Below are 19,142 nucleotides of genomic sequence, written 5' to 3' on the forward strand. Positions count from 1 at the left end.
CTCTGACCAACTGTTTGTGCACAGCCTCCACAGCATAGTCTGAAGCGTCAGTATTAATGGCTATGGGTGCATTGACCGTCCTTATGTTGGGGGTCTTGCTGACTGGGCTTATTGTGGCACTGAAAGGAAGAGGAATGATGCACCACTGCCTGGCTGAGTGTAGACTATCAGCCATTTTCGCAAGCTCACTACAGTCCTTCACGGGTGTACCAGCGAGGGCTATGTGAACTTGATCTGGCGTTTGCTGCGTGAAGAGTTCTTTCATAGCATAGTAGTAGTCATACTTTATTGATCCCAGGGGAAATTGGTTTTCATTACAGTTGCACTATGGATAATTAAATAGTAATAAAACCATAAATAGTAATATGTAAATTATGCCAGTAAATTATGAAATAAGTCCAGGACCAGCCTATTGGCTCAGGGTGTCTGCCCCTCCAAGGGAGGAGTTGTAAAGTTTGATGGCCACAGGCAGGAATAACTTCCTATGACGCTCTGTGCTGCATCTCGGTGGAATGAGTCTCTGGCTGAATGTACTCCTATGCCCAACCAGTACATTATGTAGTGGATGGGAGACATTGTCCAAGATGGCATGCAACTTAGACAGCATCCTCTTTTCAGACGCCACCGTCAGAGAGTCCAGTTCCATCCCCACAACTTCACTGGCCTTACGAATGAGTTTATTGATTCTGTTGGTGTCTGCCACCCTCAGCCTGCTGCTCCAGCACACAACAGCAAACATGGTAGCACTGGCCACCACAGACTCGTAGAACATCCTCAGCATCATCCGACAGATGTTAAAGGACCTCAGTCTCCTCAGGAAATAGAGACGGCTCTGACACTTCTTGTAGACAGCCTCAGTGTTCTTTGACCGGTCCAGATTATTGTCAATAAAAGGATGGTGATTTCTCAGGAGAGACAGCATATGGTCCTTCAGCTCCAAGGGCCTAGCATCACCAAGGCCAGGCAAGGAGAGCAGCTGTTTGGCACAGTCAGACTCCAACAGTCCAAGGTACTGTAAAAGGTGAGTTTTCAGCGATCAGCATTTATGGTGTTCAGCCAGGAGTTCTGTTAGACTCACCACTCCTGCAGCCATGGAGTTACTGAACGACGCTACCACATTGAAACAATCGGCGGAGATTCATGGAGTTACTGAACGACGCTACCACATTGAAACACTCGGCGGAGATTCATGGAGTTACTGAACGACGCTACCACATTGAAACACTCGGTGGAGATTCATGGAGTTACTGAACGACGCTACCACATTGAAATACCCGGCGGAGATTCATGGAGTTACTGAACCACGCTACCACATTGAAATACCCGGCGGAGATTTCTTGCAGCACGTGTTGGACCCTGGCTTGTACAAACCAAGCACAGGCATTTTGCTCCCAAAACTCCGGCAGTTTCAAAGCAACTGCGTTGGCTGACATGTTCAACAACTCCGGAATCGTTCTAGAACATCAGGATCACCAATGTAGGTTTTCACAATAAAAGCAGCAGAGGAGTTTTATTTAGATTGGATTAGATTAGATTCAACTTTATTGTCATTGTGCCAAGTACAGATACAAGGCCAATGAAATGCACTTAGCATCTGACCAGAAATGCAAAGAATAGTGTTATTTACAAAATAACGGCGAATAAAAGAAGTGCTACAGCACACAAATATAAAAGTACTGAGACAGCACAATATGGGTGCAATACTACTTAGTGCTGTGATGAGAGGTTCAGCAGGGTCACAGCCTCAGGGAAGAAGCTCTTCCTGTGCCTGCTGGTGCGGGAGCGGAGGCTCCTGTAGCGCCTACCGGATGGGAGGAGAGTAAAAAGTCCATGGTTGGGGTGAGATGCATCCTTGATAATGCTTTTCACCCTGCCCAGGCAGTGTTTATGGTAAATGTTTTCAATGGTGGGCAATTGGGTGCTGATAATCCACCACATGCTGGAGTGCTTTGTGGTCCGATACAGGACAACTGCCATACCACACTGAGATGCAGTTGGTGAGTATGCTCTAAATGGTACAGTAGTCTAAAAAAAAGCATGTTGTACTCTAAACACTGAATGCAAAGCGTGGTAAAAGTACTTTTTGTAATTACATCTTCACATCAGATCAGCCTCTTAAAGCAAACCCCAACTCAATGTCGGTGGCTATGAATTATATACATATCCACCAATGACATTATCTCACACTACCATTTTGTTTCTGTTTTATATTTGACATTAGTATTTGTGAACAATTGGCTGAACTACAGATGGCTACTGCCATTTCACCAGCAAATTACCAGGGGCCCATTTCTGTCCACTGGTGTGTGCCAAGAATGTAGCAACTCATTTGAAACATGCTAGATTTGACAGTGCAGTACTCCTGCTGTGCTGCACTGGAGTGCCTAGCTAAATGTTATGTTTATGTCTAGAGCTGATCTTCAACCCACAGAAGAAGAGACAGTGCATTCTGCTCAATGTTTCTAAAGCTACTGGCATGAACAGTAGACGAGTACAAAACTCAAAAATTATGCATTTTTTTCATCACACTGATAAATCTACACTAATTTCACATTCCTTGAATTATAGAACAGCAAAGAGGCCCATTGCCTGTATACCAGCTTTTTAAAGGAATCATTTTCCTCATGTTGCTGCATAATAGTTATCTCATGAGCAACCCAGATGGCTGAACTAATGGGGCAGAGGCACAAGTTCAAATCCTACCACAGCAACTGGGGAGCACAAAGTTTATTCAGTTATTCAATAAATAAAATGTAGATTTAAAGATTCATGTGAAGGTGACCAAGATGTTGCTGAAAATATTGGTTCCCTAAGGCTTTTTCGAAGCAGGAAATGTGCCAACCTTAGCTGACAGCTGGAACATGATTCCAATTCCACAACAGTGTGCTTGACCGAATTGCTCTCTGCAATCGGCTTGCAATCAAATCATTTCCAAGTCACTGTGCCCATCGTGCAAGTAAGATCCAATTAGCTGCACACCATTATGAGTCTGCATAGCATAAAACACTTGTTCTTTAAATATCTTTTCCACTTGCCTTTAGAAAACTAATCTTAAACCTGCTTCTACCACTGCAGTGTTTTGTAGATCATGACAGCATTGCACAAATCTTTTCTTCCTATCCCCCAGTGGCCTGGTTTACACAGCTCTGATTATGCACTTGCCAGCGACTCCATTGGACTGCTGAAGAGCTGGGGAGGGTGCAAAAGATTAGCTTCACACCACGCAGTTAGCAACCTGCCCGACACATGCAAGTGTGTTTTTTCACTGCCAGAATAGCAGGCAATCATGCCCTAGGGTGAAGGATCCTTGCAAGAGGTGGTTCTGAAAACAAAACACAGAGACATACAGCACAACAACAGCCCCCTTGGCCCACAGCATTGTGCTGAACTAATTAAACTCAGTCAGCGTTTTGGGCCAAGACCCTTCATCAGTCTTGATGAAGGGTCACAGCCTGAAATGTTGACTGTTTATTCTTTTCCGTAGATGCTGCCTGGTCTGCTGAGTTCCTCCAAAATTTGGCATGTGTTGCTTTGGATTTCCTCGTGTTTGTAATAAACTTACGACACCTAATCTGTTCTGCCTGCGCCTGGTCCATACACCTCCATTCTCTGCATGTGTACAGTATGAGCCGATCTAGGAGCCTCTATTGTATCCCTGCCAGTGCATTCGTGGTACTGGCCCCACTCCGAGTGTAGTAAATTGAGATGGCATTAGGAAGCCTTGAGAATTCACAAATCGAAACTTCCTGTAAATGGTGGCACATTCAGATTCAGCAGCCTCTCGGGGGCCAACCAAAAGATGTCTTTTTTTTACGATCACAGGACAGTGCTGGACAATAAGAACTTCAAGTACTGCAGATCTACCACAGAAACGAGCTGCTCGTTGGCCAAGGAGCTGGAGGAGCCGGACATGGTGCAGATCACATTACTGCCTGCTACAAGAAGGCATCAGAGTCAGTGAGCAAAGGTGGTGGGTAGTTTGACTGCGAGTGATTGTCTTAGATGTTTCTTTTGCGATTATAAGCCCCTGTTGGACATTGATAATATAAAAATGCTGCAAGTCCATTTTCCTTGTTTATTGGGGAGATGGATGGCAGGGGAGCTGTGTGGCCTCAGTTTAGCGAGGACTAGGCCTCAAGCCACGGGCTTGCCTGTTGCAGCAGTCCAGGAGATGAGACGCTGGAGGCAGTTTAGCACGGGGTCCATGCTAGGTTAGGGGCTGACCCTTACTGTCAGTGCTGCCCCCTAGTGTTAAATCAGTGGAATGACAAGCTGGACTGTTGAGAACTGCTTGTTCTTGCCGATAACAAACATGCACCATCAATTTACAGGACATGTTGCTCAGGGAATTGGGCTATATATGTTTATTGTGTGACTATATGTTTACTTGCTATGTATGGCTGATGATACTGTGTGCTTTGCACCTAGGCCCTGGAGGAATACTGTTTCGTTAGGTTGTATACATTGATGGTTAAATGACAATTAAACTTGAACTTCAGGTGTCTGTATGGAGTATGTTTGGAAGCATCTGCTGAGAGAACTGGGATGTCGATGAGGTGCCAGCAATCAAGAGCCGGCACTATGATAGTGACAGAATAATTAAAAAGAAAGGAAGTGTGATATGACGAGTCATTGATGCAGACAACCTGCTTTTTATTATGAGGAAGGGATAATGTTTGTTTGTGCCAGGGATTAGAAATCGAAGATGAAAGACCTTGTCATAAGAGGATTAGTATCACACCTTGTTTAAAAGGATCATTTGGCTCCATTTTCCAGTTCCATATGAGAACTCCTTAGTTAGTCGCAGTACTCTGTTCTTGATACACAATAGGCATGTTTAAGTGGATTCCAGGGATTTGCAGAGTTAGTTGAATACACTGGGATTGTATTCTCTGGAGAAAGTTGAGAGACAATCACTTTGTAACTTAAACAATTCTTGAAGAGCTTGACAGGTAAGGTTCAGGGAGAATGCTTTCCTTGATTTTGCAATGCAGGAGTAAAATACCTTGTCCGAAAGTAAGGGTAGGCCATTTAGGACAGAGCTGAGGCGAAATTTGTTCACTCAGAAGGTGGTGGACACTGGAATTCTCTGCTCCTGCTGGCTGTGAATGTTCCATCAATGTTTTCATTCTAATCTGAGACTGATCAATCTCTGGGCTTTGAAGGAATCGAGGCATGGGGGGATAGAAAATAGCACTGAGGTAGGTCAGCAATGATCCAGCAGGCAGGCCCAACGAGTAACTAAGAGGGCAAATGGCATTTTAGTCTTCCTTGTGAAGAGGTTGAAGCTTAAAAATGGGAAGATTTTGTTAGTTATACAGTGTTGGTGAGGCTAGGCATGGAATACTTTGCACAGTTTTGGCCCCACTACCTATAAGAAGGGCAACTTCTACTTGAGGTTATATGGCTATTGTGTGATTCCCCAGTTTGATAAGATGAGTACTTGATCTCTCAATCTACCTTTTTATGATCTCGTACCTTATTCTTCACCTGCACTGCACTTTCTCTGTAACTTTTACACATTACTCTGCATCCTGTATTTGTTTTACCTTCTTCTATTTCAACACCCTGTGTAATTATTTAATCTGTATGAACAGACTGAGCTTTTGACTGCATCTCTGTGCATGTGATGATATGGAACCAAATCCAATTCCACTTTCTGTAGTTTGGAGCATTTCAGTGACGTGCGATAGAACAAAGTCTAAGTACGTTTTGTCTGTTCCACGCACAGTTTAAGAGTTTCAGCCAGTTTGAATTCTGAGCAGCAGTCAGCTGCTTCCGGAATAACGAACTGTCTACAAATAAAACTGAAACCTATAGTTGACGAACACCATACATCAGTCACATTATCTGTAAATTGTCAGCAGCACACATTTATTTTGCTGAGAAATTGCTTGAAATTTGCACACTAAGCATTTATTATGCTCATCTATTTTCAGCACTGCTGCTAAAGCTTTCTGAGAAAAGAATTGTCACTGGCATAGTATCGACAAAAATATCCAAAAGAGACCACCGATTTTCTGCAGCAACACACACGACAAATCACATTTACCAATGTATTTGTTTGCTTCTCTCTACTTCAGAGGCTATTGCCTACAGTGGATATGGTTTCACTGATGGCAGTGCACGCTGTATCCAGTAATTGTACATTGAAAGGCCTAGACAGTGTAGATGTGGAGAGGATATTTCGTATAGTGGGGGGCCCTAGGACCAGTGGGCACATCTTCAGAATAGCAGGATACCTCTTTAGAACGGAGATAAAGTGGAATTTCTTAACTAGAGGTTGGTGAATCTGTGGAATTAATTGCCACAGACATCGGTGGAAGCCAAGTCGTTGGATATATTTAAAGTGGAGGTTCTTGATTAGTAAGGGTGTCAAAGGTTACCGGGGGGGTGGGGGGAATCAGGAGAATGGAGTTGAGAGGAATAATAAATGAACCATGATGGAATGGTGGAGCAGACTTGATGGGCTGAATGGCTTAATTCTGCTCCCATCTCTCATGATCTTATTGTTTTATGGTCTGTCGCTCCTTGTGTTTCACAACTCAGCCCTGGAAGGTGATTCCAAGTGCAGTGTAGATCAATATAGCTTTATGTATCCAGAGAGTTTCACACCAGTTCTGCATTCATGTGGAGTTCTTAACATAGTAAATTACTGCTTCATTAAAACAGTCTTTTGTAAGCAGCAAATTTCAGATAAAGTATACCACATGCCTCTTCTTTCTTGCCCTGTTCCTTTGTAGCGGTCATATCTCTACAAGAAATGTGGAAGCATGACCCCCCATCTCTCTAAGATAACCAACTTCCCTGTCGCAAGTCAACAGAGTCCTTGACTGCATCTCATTTTTTTCTTACCTGCCTGTTCCTAGAACCACTTATCCTGGACCACACTTTGGAAGAGGACCAAAGAGGTGGGTGTTGAGGGGTTTCCTAAAGAAAGAAAGGAAGCTGGAGGGTGTGGTCTGAATTTTGGAAGGGAAAGTGGAATTTAGGACCTATGCTGCTGATTTTAATGTAATTATAATAGCAAATTGTAACTTTGTTTTTCTTATGCATATTGAAGAATATTCAACATGTTGTAGGCTGGAGATTGCAACCTGAATTTTCCAAATGAGCTCTTTGTTATTGAAATGAGGATCTCTGCAGCAAGCTTCTTGATCTCTCCAACACGCTTCAAAGACTCGTACAAATACTCAGCAAATTCCACTTGACAAGGTTCCAAAGAGTGATAATGCACCAAAATACAGTAATGCCTTTTGAAAATCTAAACACATTTGCTTCATTAATGTTTTCCAGTGTGAACCATTTAAATCTTTGTTCCTGCAGCGTGTGAAATAAATCATTTTACTTTGTTTCAGTTGCCATTAAACCTTACAAAAACAGCCTCAATTTGCTTGAAATACTTTTTGTTTGGCAAGTCCAATGTTATATAAAAAAAACTTTCACACTGAAAATAAGAGGTAATTTTTAAGAAAGCAGTTGTTTCTCTAATGGTTCACTGGTCTCTTTGACAGCATGCGAAAAAGCACTGTGTCCCAATCAGATTTATGTCGTCTGAGAAGGCACCCCTCTCTACAAGTACTGCTGCCCAGTGTCTGAGGGTGTACCGCCTTCCTAGTGTTATCTAGACCTCATTATTGCATCTGTAGTTGTGAACTTCCCATGATTCAGGACATTTACAAGGACAAGTGTGTAAAAAGGGCCCGTAGGATCATTGGGGACCCAAGTCATCCCAACCACAGTCTATTACAGCTGCTACTATCCGGAAACTGTACCGTAGCATTAAAGCCAGGACCAACAGACTCCAGCCATCAAACCTTCCACCAAGCCATCAGACTGATGAAGTCACGTTGATTTGTGTGTACTCTATATTACATTGACTGTTCTATTTATTATAAATTACTATGATTGCACATGGCACATTTAGATGGAGATGTAACAAAGATTTTTACTCTTAATGTTTGTGAAGGATATAAGAAATAAAGCCAATTCAATTCATCATTCACCAGCTTACCTGGCATTTCTATCCTGTCCTTCCACTAGTGGTACCCATCACCTCTGCGGGTATATTGCCCTCCTACCAATATTAACTAGTGCCACTAAGAAGGAACTGCCCATCTACCAAAGGCACCCAGTGTGTGTGTGTGTGAGGGACACCCCACTGCCACATCAAAATCAGATCTGTTATCATTAATATATATATAATGACAATTTTGCAGTTTTGCAGCAGCACAGTGCAAAGACATAAAAGTGACTATAATCTACAAAAATAAATAGACAATGACCAAAAAGGAATAACAAGATGGTGTTCATGGGTTCATGAACCATATAGACATCTGATGGTGCAGGGGAAGAGTCTGTGAATCATTGAGTGTGGGTTTTCTGGCCCCAGCACCTGCTCCCTGATGGTAGTAACAAGAAGAAAGCACATCCCAAATGGAGAAGGTCCTGAGATGGTAGACCAGCTCACCCCCTGCTTCTGAGAGTGCCCAGCCTTCCTATTTGTGAACTGCAGCTTCTGAGGGTGTACTTTATGCACCTGAAGATTACCAAGTGCCTCTGATGGTGTCAGTTCTCCTGTCAGCGTTACCCACAGTGTGAGATTCCAATGCACTTCAATCAATTTAGTGCAGTATCTAGGAGTATGTTGCTCTCCTACCAGTGTTACCTTACCCAGTGATTTTCACTAAAGTCTGACTCTGGGGGTAAACTAGAATCATTGACATATGTCTAAACTCCAGCCCTTCTACTCTTCAAGTTTGAGCCAACCACCAAGAGCTCATTTACACCAATCCCCTACCAATGGCATTTTAAAAAATTCTTCCTACACCCCCAACACTTCCTCCAGATTTGGCCACTCTTGTACACACTTGAGACAACTCACAGCTACCAAGTGACAACCAACCCACACGTCTTTGAGATGCGGGAGGGAACCAGAGAACCCCAAGGAAACTCACGCAGTCACGCAGAACTTGCAAACTCCACACCAACAGCACCAGAAGACAAGACTGAACCTGGATAGCTGGAGCTATGAGGCAGCAGTTTTACAAATTGCTGTCTTGCTCTGTAATAATTCTATTGTTGTTCTTTTCCAGGACTGAAAGGTTACAGCAGAGTGCTCACCAAGTGTCAGGTCTTATTCTGAACCTGTGATCTATCCACAGAGTTCCCAAGTAGTCATAAGAATATCAGGGGTAGAAAATGGAACAGGCCAATGTCTTCTCTGTTGCCAATTATGATCAAAGCTCCCAAATCCTTAAAGTTTAAAAGTCTATTTTCCGTTTTGAATATACTTGGTGACTGCGTTACTATAGCCATCTTGGGTTGAGAATCCACAATGAAGAAATTTCTTCTCACCCTGATGTCCTGTATGTCCTGATTGGCCAGCACTTCATTCTAAGTCTGTGACACTGGTTGCTAGACTCCCCAGGCAAGGGACCATCATCCCTATACCTACTGTGAGAATATTGTATGTTTCAATAACGTCAACTTTCATTATTTTTAAACACCAGAGTGTGTATGCTAGGTCTGCTCATAGAACGAACCCGCTGTTGTCTCTTGTAATTCAAATAATTGAAAATTTTCAGGTTTCCCCAAATGAAAGCCTCAATGGCAGACATTCCTCTTGAATATTCCATCTTTAGGAAAAAGAATTCATTCAAGCAACACACAAAAAATGCTGGTGAACGCAGCAGGCCAGGCAGCATCTATAGGAAGAGGTACAGTCGACATTTCGGGCTGAGACCCTTCATCTAGTCCTGACGTCTCAGCCCGAAATGTCGACTGTACCTCTTCCTATAGATGCTGCCTGGCCTGCTGCATTCACCAGCATATTTTTTGTGTGTCGCTTGAAATTCCAACGTCTGCAGATTTCCTCATGTTAAGGAATTCATTCATTCTGATTGCATTCACCTTTGCATAATATTTGCTCTTTGAGCACTAGAACCCATACACCTTGGTCTTCTGCCCTATATTCAAGGGCTGCTCTGAATTTGTGACAATTTTTTGTCACTTCTCTAAGTTAACAGACCTTGCTATCTAATGTATAATAGCAGCCTTGTATGTGGCTAATCTACTTCCCACATGTCCACTCTGATGCTCCCTTGTCCTGGATAGATTAAAGGTAGTATTCCCCTGGTTCCCACCTTGCAGCCAATTAGTCTGCACATTCTTCACAATTTCTACCATTTTCAATGAAATTCCATTCTCAAACTCGTCTTCTGCTCCCCAGCACCTTTCAGCATTTTGAGGACACTCCTCTCCGATCTCATCAAGCAGTTCCCTTCTTGTGACATTTTCCCATGCAGTCACAGGAACTGCAATACTTGTCCTTTTACTACTTCCCTTCCCCTTATGCAGGACCCAAATAGTCCTTCCAAGTGAATAAGTCATCTAATCTAGCATACTGAATTTTTATAATGTGGTCTTCTCTGTATTGGAGAAACCCAACACAGATTGAGTAACTGCTTGGTGGAGCACCTGCGTTCAGTCCTCTGGGGCGACCCAGAATCCCCTGTTGTTTGCCACATTAATTTCACATCTCCGACGCTATTATATAGAGGCCCAACATAAGCCTGAAGAACAGCACCTCATCTCTCTGGACACAATAACTACTTATAGACTCAATATCAAATATGAAAACTTTTCCTCTATCAGAAATTTGCTTTTCTGATAGAGGAAATGGAAGTCAATACCAGAGGGATGGCCGACAGTAGAAATGGACAGTTGTTTTATGGAATTGCCTATTTCTGTGTGTTAGAGAGAATGATGCAGAATTCTGCTATTCTATTAGCACAGCCTGACCGGCTGAGGATGTCCAACAGCCCAGAATTTCACAACCTTTACATTCCTCTGCTTGTACCCTCACACTCTAAAAGCTGCCCTCACTACATTGCTTTAAGCTATTTTCTCACCCTTTACCTGTTCCCAGTAACCAGCCGACCTATCAAACTGATCTCCAGAGCAACTTGGCCCTCACCCATTGTCCGATCCATCCCTTCTCCACTTTCTCTGTAACTTCAACCAGCTCGTTTTCTCCCGTTCCCAGCGGTGACATTTCCCCTTCCACAGATGTTGTTTGATGTGCTGCCTTCATTTAATGTTGCAGAACACATTGAGATTGTAGTTGCAAGCTCTGGTCAATGGGTGGGGGTGTAGAACAGGCATTTGCAATGTCTCACCCCAAATATCTCAACTTTTACATCCATGGGCATATTTGTTTGTCATGGTAAAATCCTGCTATTTGTGGCTTCAACACACCCCTGGTAATCTGTTAGTGTTTATGCACCACTTGAGTAGGACAGAGGAAATAGCATCAATAGTACTGATTCCAAGTCACACAGCATCAACATTGGGCAGGTCATGAATGAAGACTCAGAATCAGATTTAATATCATCGGCATATTTTGTGAAGTTTGTTGTTTTTGTGGCCGAAGTACAATGTAATACACAATAATAAAACTGAATTACTGTAAATTTTATATTTATTAAATCTAAAATAGTTAAATTAAATAAGTAGTGCAAAACAAACAAACAGGTGATACGGGAGCTGAGAGGGAAGGGTAACAAATCAGCCAGCCGTCTACACCCCCCCCCCATAATATTATACAAGTTGTTTTTTGATAGTTGTCAAGTCATCACTGAAAATAAACTCCTGGAAATCTGAAATAGAAGCAAAGTTGGAAATACTCAGCAATCCAGGCAGCATCTATGCAGAGAGAATCACAGTTGGGGCCTGAAAAGTTAGAGCTTCTTTCTCTGCAGATGCTACTGACCTGCTGAGCTTTGCAAGACCCTTTAAAAAATGTTGTCCTTTCTTTAGACAAAGGATCCAATCCTCACTGTCTCTGAGAAAAAAATGGAATATACTGAGGAAGGGGAGGGTCTTGCTTTTTGTTTTGCAAAGTTCTCTACTAAAAGCTGGGCTCCAGTGCAGCAAAACCATGTAGAATATTTATAACCTCCTTTTGAAGGAACCTGCTTCATTTCTTTTTCTTGCGACAGTCAGTCGATATTTTATTGCTGAAGAAATCAATAAACGAGGAATTTTTTTTTGGCTTTATCTTTCTGCTGACGGCTGGCAAAGAAAGCATCCGGACAAAGCAGAGATCCCGTGTGATCCGCCCACAGGCACAGCTACTTCTGAAACCAATTGCTCTAATGGAAGTATTCATCAGGATGAGAGACTGTCCCATTATATTACATGCCGCCTGTCCAGCAAGCTTTCAGTTAGTACTGCAAGTAAGACAATCTGTCTCCCTGAAGTGAATGTTTCATTAGTTTGATCATACATCTTGCAATAAGCTTTTCTCCTCCCTCAGAACCCTTAGCAGGATGAAAATAATATTTCCTTAAAAGTTAGACGCGACCAAAAAAAAAGGACAGTGATGCAGCAGATGCACTTAACACCGGAACAATTTTTTCGGAATCAGGCAAGCTTAATGACATTCAGTAGTTTCGGGGTTCGCGAAGGAGAGCTTAACGGGGGGATTTCACTTTTGCAGAAATGGGAAAATTTATTTTTCACTTCATCCATTTTAAGTTGGCCGAGCCCAACTTGGAGCATCGTTGCAAGTTGCCGTCCCGCCTCAGCAGCACCAGCCCACTCCCTCAGGTCCGCGTTCTGTAAACGTTTTAAATCCGGAGCGCACTTTACCGAAGCTGCGCCTTCGGAACAAACACTTAGTACCCAGTAGCAGGGATGTAAATCAATATGCATGACTAAGGAGTAGAAATATGCAGCTTTGGAAAGAATACGATGGTTAAAAAAACAAACAAACAAACGTGAGGACAAATCTCTTCAATTGCGGTAACTCTGTCACCGGTCTCAGGTATTCTGCATCTCACTCAAGGTAAATGGTAATGAACAGCCAACAGTAAATTACACGTACCTCTTCTAACTTGCTTTATCTTGGGACTCAGCATGCTTTCAAACCTCCGTCTTCTTGCTTATAAGACTCACCATATCGTCACTCTCCCTGTTTATACTCTAGTTCACCTTCTGATACCATTGCCCCCTTGAACAACAGACTCCCCCTGAGCCCCTCCACACCACTGAACAACTGTGGTACCATCCACTCTCACTGACAGTCCAGGAATGATGTTCGCATCCAGCTAAATAAACGCTGATGCATTATTTATCTGGCCCCGAATTAATTCTGCTCCAAACTAACCATTAAGTACTTGAGAGATTACTGTCGATAAATCACGAGAGCACACATCGGGATGATGGTGGTTCTCTCTCCTAATTGGCCCATGCCAGTGTTATTAATATGCCTTTAATATGGCACGAGCAGCGGCCGCTCATTGTCCTGTTAATGTATGCAGTGACTGCGACACAAATTGAATCAATGGGCTCTATGCGTACTTAGCGCTGGGAAGTCCAGACGGGGACACAAGGTATCAAGATGGTCACAGAGTTGAAAAGGCTGCGCTGTGCGAGGAGGCGGCATTCAAACGATCCCTTGGAGAGGAAGGCATGTGTTTTAATCTGCTTCGGGTTGATTACAGCTGAAGGGATCACCTGTAACTCCTGCCTCATGAAGCTAGGTTATTGCTGTGTATGTTTTTTTTAAGTTGCACATGGCCCTGACTATTTCCCCTCTGAAGTTATCAATTTGTTGATATTGAATTTACGACTGGAAAGGCCATTCAGCCCTAAAGTATTCATAGTAAGGTTCGTACTCTAGTTAAGTCTCTTATTTTATCCTGTCCTATCAACATATCCTTGTTTCATAATTCCAAATGTCCCTAGCTTCCCTGTCAATCTATTTTTCTCAATGACTCATGTTCAAACCTTCCGCATTCTAATTTCTGATGGGAAAAGGTACACCACATCCTAATCATTCATTAGGTTGGTGCATCATCTCCTAACCATTTACTGGATATAGTGGAATCCCCCATGTCCACGATTAAACTCAATCTCCCACCAAAATGGCATAAAATAGAACTTTAGACAAGTTACCTCCTCTGAGCAGGTCTCAGACTGTCAGTTAACTTCCATCCGATATAAATCGATCTCCTAACAGTAAACAAGTCACAGTCGATTTACGTTGTTTGAATTAGACTCATTTTCAGCCTAGTGCCCGAGGTCCACATGTAAAATCTAAGGCCAAAAAATTTAGGGATTTGTAATTATCTTTAAATGCTCATTGCCAAAGGGCAATCATAAAATAAAGTGCAAATGTGGAGATGGGAGCGAGGAACTCAGGCTTTCATTAGCATGGATAATAAAGTCATTGCTGTGTGTATTGTTGAATTCTTTCCAAAGAACCTGCTGATTTTCTAGTGCAGAGCAAAAAACTACTATCAATTTTAACATAATTTCTCTAATAAACAACTTACTGGTATACTTGACTACATTTGTGGGAATAATGTTGTCCTACTTCTACAGGTAAATAAATTGCAGGTAATTTATTCAGCCTGATGGGCTTATACTAGTGTTTATGTTCCATGAAAGCCTCCTATCTGTCTTGCCATCCAGCTCTGTTAGCATGCCTAGCTCCATTGCAATCTAATCAACTTTTGTCCAAACGTATGCATGAGTTGTCAGCCATTTTAACCAGAAAACATCTTCATATTTATACTTTTTTTATGAGATGCGAAATCGAGGTCCCACCTGCCCCTTTTGGTTTTACCTGAAAGATCTCTGTGCACCATTTCTAACTGTAGGGGTGGATACTTCAATATTCTGTCTGATATTTATCCGTCAGCCAATACGACCATTATAGCTGTTAGTGGGATCTTGCTGTGCAAATTCATTGCTTCAAAGAAATGCTTAATGCTTTGGATGCCATGACTTGGAAAGTGGAAAGCCATGCATCAGGTGATCCTGACCAAACGACATCTTGTCTTTATAAGGAACAGGATGAAAGATCTTCCATAATAACCAAAGTTGATAAGCTGAATCAATGGGTGTCAGTATAACTATGTTCGTGCCTCATTTAATATTTCCTTCCAGAGGTCAACCCCGGTTACAACAGGAGACCAACTGAACCTTCAAGTATATCTCTGGCCTAAACTTATGTATCATTTATTTGCGAACCTTTAACAATGTTAGGAATCTAAAATTAGAAAATGTATTGTCCATGCATTATCACTCAATTTATCAGATCTGCCTTTGAGAAATAGGGCTCAGTTTTCACTGCTCGTTCACAACAGTCTCCCCCATGCATCTAAAGTATCTTCAGGAAGGATGACGCTGAATGTTGGAGGCAGAGATCTGACTGCAACTTCGAAGGATTAACTAGCAGGTCTCTGCCAGAGGTTGAGGGATGGGGCAAATAAAGAATCTATAACCCCTAGAGTAGATTAGTGACATTGATAATGCCAAGCGCTGCGAAGTCCTCCCTTGTCCAAATGTTTTTATTTGTGCTATTAAACTATTCAATTCTGCACAACCTTCTGAAATCACAGATCTAGCAACAGCTGGGGTATTGTTCAGTTCATAACAAAATTTTCACAAGGAATCAAAAAAAACCCACAAAATACTACAGGTGTGGGAAACCAAAATGTGGGAAGTACACAACAGGTCAGGCTGCACCTGTGTTTCAAGTATAATAGAACTTTATTAGAACTGGGAGAAGTGAGAAATCAAACTTGTTTTACTTTATACTTTATTGTCGCTGAACAATTGATACTAGAACGTACAATCATCACAGCGATATTTGATTCTGCGCTTCCTGCTCCCTGGATTAAAAATAGTAAAACTTAGTAAATATTAAAAAGTTAAATTATAAGTCATTAATAGAAAATAGAAAAATGGAAAGTAAGGTAGTGCAAAAAAAACCGAGAGGCAGGTCCGGATGTTTGGAGGGTACGGCCCAGATCTGGGTCAGGATCCATTCAGTAGTCTTATCACAGTTGGAAAGAACTGTTGCAAAGAAGGGAAAGACATGAAGTGAAGAAAAGAAATGTCGATGATAGGTGAACACCAAGAGAATGTGAATGATGCCTTAATTGTTGGCAGCTGCTGGGGAAGTGTGGTGAAGGTTAGTCCCAGCTGATCTGTCTGAAGCAGATGTAGTTGGAAGTGAGGTGAAGGTAGCAGCACAAACACACAAGGTGATAAAGAAGGCATTCATTACCCGGGAATGACTATAAGAGCAGAAAAATTATGCCACATATTTATTAAAAATGATGAGACTATATCTGGAATATTTTGAGTAGTTTTGGTTTTCACAGGGATGTGATTATTGGAGATGGTGGACAGAAGGTTCACCAAGATGTTGCCTGGGACAGGCTCTCTGCTTTATGAGGAGAGGCTGGATTTGTGTTCCTTGGAGCAGAGAATGCTGAATGGGACTTGGGGAGTAGGGAACAACATTATGTGGGTACAAATAGAGGAGACTGTAGAAAATTCTGCCCTATAGCAGAGGTATTTACAACAGGACTACACAGGAGCAAAGTATCAGGATTACAGATGAGATGAGAAAGTTTTTTTTCCCCACCCAGAAGTTTGGAATGCACAGCCCTGGAAGGTAGTGGAGGCAGAACTTCTTACAACATTTGAGATGTACAAACAAGTGAATCACCAGAGCATTGAAGATTTACTGAAAAGGTCCTCGTTAATGGAATTAGTATAGATGAATATTCTGATCGTCAGCAAGAACAAGGTGGAACAAAAGGCCTATCTCTATGCTGTCTGACTGTAGAATTACTTGAGATGAATGGGAGCTAGGAGGATAGGGAAGGAAAATAAATGAATGGCAGAACTTTGAGATATAAACATAGCAAATCTAAAATAAAAGAGAATCTTGAAATGTTTAGCAGGCCAGGTAATGTGTACATGGAGAGGAAAGCATGGCAGGAAGATGATTTTACATCAGAGCTGGTCTGCTTAGTGTATGCTAGAAATGCAAGTTTGTGGTATTATTGAATTTGGTGTTGATTTCTGACACCCGTAACCTTCTCAGTGAAAAGATAAGTTACCGTTCCTTGCGTTAAGCTGTGATTCACAGACCTAGAGCTATAGAACATGGAAAGGCTCTTCAGTCCAACATGCCCATGATGACCAAGTTGCCTGCCTACGCTAGTCCCATTTGCCTGTGTTTGGCCTATTTCAAGTCTATTTACAATAACCAATTAAAGTACCAACCAGCACAAGGAAATCTGCAGATGCTGGAAATTCAAGCAACATACATAAAAGTTGCTGGTGAACACAGCAGGCCAGGCAGCATCTCTAGGAAGAGGTACAGTCATAGAAAAGCCTCATCCTGAGAGCAGATGTGGCGGAGATGGAGGAATTGCGAGAAGGGGATGGCATTTTTGCAAGAGACAGGGTGAGAAGAGGATTAGTCCAGATAGCAGTGAGAGTCAGTAGGCTTATAGTAGACCTCAGCAGATAAGCTGTCTCCAGAGATAGAGATAGATGTCCTGATGAAGGGTCTCGGCCGGAAACGTCGACTGTACCTCTTCCTAGAGATGCTGCCTGGCCTGCTGCGTACACCAGCAACTTTTATGTGTGTTGCTTAAAGTACCAACCACTACATCTTTGGGAGGAAACCGGGGCAGCTGGACGAAACCCACGTGGTCTTGGGAAGAAAGTACAAACTTCTCGCTGGCAGCGGTGGAAATTGAACCTGGGTTGCTGGTAATGTAAAACATTGTGCTAACCATTACACTATTGTGCAGCCATAGTTAGAGTGGAAAATAATAATAATAAAGACATTATTGATCCCGAGTGGCAAATTCTTTCGTTATAGCAGCAACATTTAAAAACACACTTAGCTGTGTCTAGACTTAAATAATAAAGTACAGACTAATAATATACACAATAATTTACCAATGTGCACTAATTTGCAATAATGTACGAAATAATAAAGCAGAGACTATTGTACTGTGATGTGTGTTCTCCTGTCGCACAGAGATGAACTGAGAATTAAAATGACAAGGTACCTGAAATGTTTTTAACACCACAGGAAGATTTTGAAGACCTTAAGGAGGGAGGTAAAAGAATAGCAGCAGTGTTTGGTGACACTGGTTATGTGGGGCGAGTGTAGAAGATGGAATTGTTGTCCCTAGATCAAAGCCATCTGGTCAATAAAAAAAATTCAAGATTACAAGGGACACATCAAAGTAAACTGTGGTCAGAGGTCAAAAAGTTAATTGGCAAAGGAAGTAGAGAGGTGTTAAAGAGGTACAGAGGATGATCTGAGCAGCATTTACTGAAAGGCCAAGGGAAGAGCTACAATAGCAACCTTCAAAATGGAATGGTAATAGAAGAAAAAAATTAACATATCATTTTCATGGAAAATGTTGTGTTCTCTATTTCTGTATTGGTGTTTATGTTGTGTACCAGGTGAGTATGGAGTTATGTGTTGTTGGCTTCTCAGAAATGTAATGCTTACACAGACATCCACTTTTACACCAAGCTAAGAGGCTCCGTGTGAAAGTAGCTGGTGAATAAACAACTTGGTTATATATTTACTGGGTCTAATGGAAACATTACTTATTGACAAGGAGGCTAATGGTTCTCTTCAGATTGATTGAAGGGAGTTTTAACAGTTGGGTGAGTTTATTGGAGTATGCTGCATGCACTGGCACAGTGAACTGCAGCAATGTTGACATCATCGGACTCCTGCACACGCCAAGTTATTTGTGCCATTGTGTGGGGTACAAGACTGCCACGATTAGCCACATGGCAAGTCCAGGCTTATACGAGCAAGGTTGGTTCCTAGGTCAAATAAATGAAAGAAAGAGCAAAGAGAGAAAGAAAAACACAGGTATATTGAAACATACAGAGAAATGTGTCACTTGCATCAAATCAAATCAGCAAGGATTGTGCCAAGCTTCCACCATCATCGTGGCATGCCCACGACTCACCAATCCTAACCATATGTCTTTGGAATGTGGGAGGAAACTGGAACACCCAGAGGAAACCCAAATGGTCACAGGGAGATTGTAGAGACTCTTTATAGACAGTAGTGGAAATCCAGCCTTCATCTTACACCTGGCACACTGCACCACCATGCTGCCACAAATAAAGGTGTTATTTAAAGCAAACAGTACACCATCATAGAACCATAGAGTGAAATGGCACAGAAACAGGCCATTCAGCCCAATCTGTTCATGCTGACCATCATCTATACTGATTCCATTTACCAACAACAAACAATCGGCTTCAGGAACTCAGTGGGTTGAGCA

The 19,142-nt window shown here is 42.2% G+C and overlaps 1 protein-coding gene across 2 annotated transcripts in view; it reads right to left on the minus strand.

Moving 5' to 3' along the window:
• The window catches only part of LOC140212074 (rho GTPase-activating protein 22-like), a 198,458-nt gene that overhangs the window by 87,372 nt on the left and 91,944 nt on the right, over positions 1–19,142 (minus strand). The window contains exon 1 of one of the 2 annotated variants that reach the window (XM_072282565.1): positions 12,890–12,932. The exons of the other annotated variant lie outside the window; for it this stretch is intronic. Within the exon in view, the coding sequence (XP_072138666.1) occupies positions 12,890–12,923 (34 nt within the window). The 5' untranslated portion in view covers positions 12,924–12,932. Of the gene's footprint in view, positions 1–12,889; positions 12,933–19,142 lie in introns of those variants that run through there. 2 annotated transcript variants of the gene reach the window in all.

The sequence above is a fragment of the Mobula birostris genome, chromosome 18 (genome assembly GCF_030028105.1).
Source record: "Mobula birostris isolate sMobBir1 chromosome 18, sMobBir1.hap1, whole genome shotgun sequence".
Lineage (NCBI taxonomy): Eukaryota > Metazoa > Chordata > Chondrichthyes > Myliobatiformes > Myliobatidae > Mobula > Mobula birostris.